At 39.8% G+C, this 6,166-nt stretch overlaps 1 protein-coding gene across 1 annotated transcript in view; it reads right to left on the bottom strand.

The window, feature by feature from the left end:
- Nucleotides 1–6,166, bottom strand: part of LOC107722965 (uncharacterized) — an 11,125-nt gene continuing 4,959 nt past the window's right edge. Inside the window, exons 5-7 of the mRNA XM_016531471.1 lie at nucleotides 2,861–3,124; nucleotides 1,567–1,821; nucleotides 1–335 (exon numbers count right to left, since the gene is read on the bottom strand). Coding sequence (XP_016386957.1) covers nucleotides 108–335; nucleotides 1,567–1,821; nucleotides 2,861–3,124 — 747 coding nt within the window. The 3' untranslated portion in view covers nucleotides 1–107. The remainder of the gene's footprint in view (nucleotides 336–1,566; nucleotides 1,822–2,860; nucleotides 3,125–6,166) is intronic.

Raw genomic sequence — 6,166 nt, 5'->3', positions numbered from 1 at the left:
ATGAATAATGTGACACACAGAAACACACTTTTATGATGCAGAATATAATGTGATATGTCTTTGATATCTGTAGCTTGTCTGTCCATATAGAGTGAGACAGCTGTCTGTCAGATTATACACGACAGAATTGACTTTATGAACGCTCTGAGCTTCCTGTGGCCCACGGCGAGGACGATGGGCGACAGCGCGATGAAGGTGATGTTGGCGATGCGAGCGACGATGAGCAGGAACTCCGTGGACGAGGTGGAAGATCCGCGGTTATAGTTGAAGTAGTTGACGGAGATGATGCTGGCGCCCCAAGACGAGATAAAGAGGACATTCAGAGCCAGAATCACCTGAGGAAACACAGAGATGTTCCGCTATCTCTCATTCTTCTGTTCTGTGATACTGATTCAAAAACGGCATGATCTATTTACACTTCTGTCACTTGCTGGAGAACCAGAACATGAAGCGACTTGCATGTGTTCCCAACGGACGCTGATCTGCTCTTCCCACAGGATTACGGCCGTAATAGAGGATCCACGAAGCTCATTAGCGGAGGAAATGATATCTTCACGGTATAATTAGGGTTTGGGTCTGGGACTGCACTGCTTAGTAGGTCTTGTTGGATTTGTACACTAGATTTGAGAGAGAACCACTGAAATCCAAATCGATCATGTCTGTAACGTCGCGATACACATTAACATTTTAGTAGATATTTAAAATGACTCTGTTTCTCTTTTGGGAGAACGGACTATAAGCGTTGATGACATCATCATGCACTTGGGGGCGTGTCCGGTTTTTTGTCCGGTAAGTGCATTAACATATACAGAAAACTAAACCATTTTGCGGGATCTTCAAGGATGTAAATGTCACCCCAGGTCTTCTGTTTAATACATACTAGCAGTATCTCATTACATGTAATCTGGATTACATAATCAGATTCCAAAAACTAACTGCTTGTAATTAGAGTATATTACATTTTAAAATGCTCATAATCAGATTACAGCTACTTTTTATGGATTAAATGATTGCATGTTATTCACACAATGGCAGTAAATCATTCTCCCTAATTACTCTTTTAAACTTCCTCTGTAACAATCCTGCTGTGTGTCGTACCATTCAGCTATGACTATACTCACAAATGTCGTGTATGCAAACCATGCTTCAGAATTTGAGGGGGAAAAGCACTTCTTAAGCTATCAGACCATTTATGAAGCAAATAATGAAGTCTGGACAAAAATATTTCAATCCTGGAAGACTTTAGGCGTGTAATGTCATTGTTGTTTTCATGTTTATTGTAACATGTGACATTGTTCCAACTGTTCATTGCATTCCCTAGTTTCATGTATTTTATGTTGTTGATATAAAAAAATATATATATTTTTGCTTATTTACATCAATTTGGTGTGTTTAATGGCAAGTTTGATAAGAAGTAATCTAAAAAGTAGTCAAAATAGCTAAAATGAGTAACCTAGATTATGTTACTAACTACCGTTTTCATCATGTAATCTGTAATCAGTTACAGACTGATGGATTACTTCTCTAGTAATCTACCCAGAGTTTGGTTAGGAACATTGTGCTCACCTTAGCGGCCCGTCGCTCCGCGGGGATCCGGGTGATGATCGGCGCGTCCGGACTCTTTTTGGCGGCTCTTCGCGTTTGTCCATGAGCGTACAGCGTCAGCAAGGAGCCCAGGTTTGTGGCACTCATCAAGAAGATGGGAATCATTTCATGGATGACCATGGAGGAGGTGGCGAAGGCCAGGCCGCTGTAGACCGACGGGAAGTTCCAGATGCAGCCAAGCAGCGGTCGCGTGGTGCTGCTCACCAACATCAGTGACTAGACGAGAGGTCAGAGGTCACACACAAGTTAAATAAAAGTCTATGGCTGGGGAGTCCAAATCTCCTCCTGCAACCCTAATTAACCCATAAAGAGACATCATTAAATTAATTTAGTGCTATTTTCCATCTTATTGGAACTCAATGCAATTTCAAGATTTTTGTTTTCAAAACTTGACTCTTATTTTTGATTTTAATGTTTGTATCCCCCAGTATACTTTGTCCCTTTGGGGTATATATTCACTGGAATCAGAACACTTGTTTATCAATGCTTGTTACAACATGGTTGCTTGGGAATATACGGACCTAAGATTGGTCTCTTTTTGAAGAAGACACATTATTGCTTAAGTGAAAGCATTAAAAAAAAGAAATTATAAAAAAGTCATAAAAGTTTACGGTAAAGATAATGTAGTGTACTATTTTTATTTTATTTTATCTAAATAAAATATTTTATAAACTATGTTGCACTCTAAAATTGCTATGAAATCAAAGCCATATGTCTAACCAAGTTATGTTCCAAATTTGAAGTTGACATCACAAAAATTGTGGTTCCTGTGAGATTTTGTTTGGGCACTATATCAAAAATAACAACTCTATTGATGCAGTTTTCTGTCACAAATCAATCACTGTCTGTCACAATATCACTTCTATTACAAAATATGGAACCTTGACTGTCAGACCTTTCCAACGATATTTTGTCAAGATTACAAAAAGATTTGATCTTCAAAAACACAAGCCACAAAATCTCAGTCTATATATATGTTTTTATATCTTGATTTATACCCCTAAAAGGGCGACGTATTCCCTGAGACACAAACATTTAGAGATAGATTACAAAAAATTTAAGCATTTAATTTATAAAATTTCAATGTAAGCCTAATGCTGTACAACAGCTTTTTAACCAGGTATGTCCCCTCCAACATGTGTAAATATATGAACTAGATCAACTTTTATAGTAGATTTCCCACTACAGTCAATCAGACAGGAATGGACACCCCTGGTCTATGGACTCTTATAGATCAAGAAAGAGTCGGACTGACCTCGGTGGAGTTCTTGTCTCCGTTCTTGGAGAAGATGAACGCTGGGATGGAGTAGATCAGATTGAGGCTCCAGATGAGGCACAACCCAAAGATAAGGGACCTGGGGGGTCCGGGATGGCCGTGGATGTTCGTGACAGGCGGAGCAACCCGACGCAGCGTTTGGAAATGAAACGCGCTGAGAAAGAACGTCGACCAAACGTTCGCAGAGCGCAGCCAAACCCAGATTCCCATCATAAAGCGACACCAGTTTCTACTAAGGAAAACCTGCGAGAAAAGGGCCACGTTGATGATTTCCGGTTAAAAACAGGTGCAGCATCACAATCACCTTCATACGAATAAAGTCACTCAACAAAATCCAACTAGAGTTTTACATTTTCCTTGGATTGTTGGCTGTGGACACTGTTCTACACCATCAAGCACTCTGTGTAATTCTGACATTTAGACACCATTGCTCCGTCCAAGCTTAGGCGACTGAAAACTCTCCCTCAGTTCTGGCTGAATAATGAAATACGAGTCCTCATAAAACGATAAAACAAAGACTACAAGTTTACAAAGTGAACCAACATGTAGGACCTAACATTCGGTTTATAAATAGCATTTCTGTCCAAATCAAAACTTCTTTTGTCCGGTCTCAGCTCTTCTAAAACAATAGAAACATCACAGAAAATTCTAATAGTTTCCACTACAAATACCATTACAAACAATCAACTTTTAACCATTAAAACCATTTAAAAATGGTTTTCTGTAGTGTGTTTTGGGACATATTCCATTAGGATGTATTGGTTTTAAGAAGCTACCAATAGAAGGCGACCAATTACCAGTAGAGACCCACAGGGTCATTACAGTTTCCATTAAAACCAATACAAGTCCCATTATAACCAGTAAAACCATTACAAATTTTGTGATGGTGCCTATTGTTTTTTTAAGCAGGGAATGCTTTCAGATAACGACATTGTGGATAAGTTTCAGTCAGGGTCTACAACCTACTGTAGCTTAGAGTCTGCTTTGACATCATGTTGACCGTTGATCCTGGACATGCTGATTTATTCACTGCTGCCTTTAACGCGACTGGGCTACTGTAATTTCTTGTACATAGGAATCTCCAAGCACCATTGGTCCAGCTGCAAATCTTCTGCCAGGCACTATTACACCAGCCTTGGCATCTACTAGTTTTCAGTTCAAGATTTTATACGGTTCAGCTGCCAAACTCATCATGGTATAACCTCCCTTTACACCTACATCAGATCTTCTCCTACAGGTCTTACATTAGGACTGGATTTTGGGTGTTTTTTTGAGGCAACAGCAATCATTTGGGTCGTACTGAATGTTTCACATGTACTTTGATAACAGTATTTTAATGCTCAACCTCTAGTTGTTATATTTATTATATAAGCAAGCACATGTTATGTCGATAATACCTCCCTTCCCATTCAGGAACTCACCGCTTATTCATTGGAGATTGATCAAAGTTGACTTTTGAATTCAGAAACGGAATAAACACTGATACACTGTTTCAATGTCTTTTCAACATTGGAGAATTAGATTTCAGTGTTCATTTACACATTTTTGTTAACCTTTTACAAGTATTTAGCCTATAAATAAACGCATATTATATTGCTGCTGATACTTACAGTTGAGGTCAAAAGTTTACATTCAGTTCACATAAAAGATGTGTACATATAGTCCACAAGAGAAAATAATAGTTGGAATTATAAAAACGACCCCGTTCAAAAGTTTTCTCTTAACACTGTGTTGTTAGCTGACTGATCCACAGCTGTGTTTTTAGTTTAGTGATAGTTATTGTTTATTTAGTACTGACCTGAATAAGATATTTCACATAACAGATGTGTACATATAGTCCACAAGAGAAAATAATAGTTGGAATTATAAAAACGACCCCGTTCAAAAGTTTTCATCCCCTTGACTCTTAACACTGTGTTGTTAGCTGACTGATCCACAGCTGTGTTTTTAGTTTAGTGATAGTTGTTCATGAGTCCCTTGTTTGTCCTGAACAGTTAAACTGTCTGCTGTTCTTCAGAAAAATACTTCAGCTCCCATAAATTCTTTGGTTTTCCAGCATTTTTGTGTATTTGAACCCTTTCCAACAATGACTGTCTGATTTTGAGATTCATCTTTTCACGCTGATGACAACTGAGGGACTCATATGCAGCTATTACAGAAGGTTCAAACACTCACTGACGCTCCAGAAGAAAAAACCATGCATTAAGAGCCGGGGGGTGAAAACTTTTGAACAGAATGGAGATGTGTACACTTTTCTTATTTTGCCTAAATATCATATTTTTTTTCATTTAGTACTGCCCTTCAGAGGCTACAGAAGATGTTTTCCAGAAGACAAAATAAGTTGAATTTACCCTGATCTTCAAATTCAAAAAGTTTTCACCCCCGGTTCTTAATGCATGCTTTTTCCTTCTGGAAAACCTGTGATGTTGAATCATGGATCAAGGCTGAATTTTATTTTGAATTTGGAAATCGAATCAACGCTGATATTGCGCCATGGTTCAACCTCCTACTTTTCAAAATGGGAGAGCAAAATTTCAACATTGATTTATATGTATTTTGTTAACCGTTTCACACCCATTTAACATAACATGTTGTTTCAGCGTTTTTGCCTTAATCATTGGAAAAACATCAGGTCAACTTTCGGTCGGGTCCAATCATCCATCACACCACAGTCATTCCTCCGTACCTCCATTCCCATGTCGGAGATCACCAGAAGAGAGTTTCTGGCCAGCGACACCATCAGGTTGGAGAAAGCCATGTTGACCAGAATCACGTCAGAGCTTCGTACGGCTCCCGTCTCGCGCAGAAGGCTTTCCCCGACCACTGCGATGACCGTGGCGTTACCCATGTTCCCCAGCAGCACCAGAATTAGGTATACGGCGATGTAGAGCGGAGACGACGCCATGCGCTGAGAGTGCTTTCCTTGAGCGGCCATGCGTCTCCTGATCACTGGACAGTCGAGTGTACTTCTCAGCATTTATGAGCTTCTCTCAGTGACGTGTCAGTGACCTCATACCCTCATCACCATCGTTACCACATATATATCAACCCAACACCACATCAGCTCCATCCCGGTGCTGCCGGTGAAGGAGAAGATACCACGAGGAGCCGGCGAGATTCCACCAGAGATACACATGCATTAGGATTCACCAGGGATTGAACGCTCCCAACAGGCTAATTAAACCCTCACTAGTTAGCAGCCTAATTCATTAGTGAGCCCACTACGATCCCACGGGGCTTAATATCAAGGGTCCAAACAAACTTCTTAGTTTAGCAATGATGCTA

Source organism: Sinocyclocheilus rhinocerous, unplaced genomic scaffold (genome assembly GCF_001515625.1).
Source record: "Sinocyclocheilus rhinocerous isolate Xijiao unplaced genomic scaffold, SAMN03320098_v1.1 scaffold223, whole genome shotgun sequence".
In the NCBI taxonomy this organism is placed as follows: Eukaryota; Metazoa; Chordata; class Actinopteri; order Cypriniformes; family Cyprinidae; genus Sinocyclocheilus; species Sinocyclocheilus rhinocerous.
Note: the sequence above shows the minus strand (reverse complement) of the source record. Positions and strands in the feature narration are given on the sequence as shown.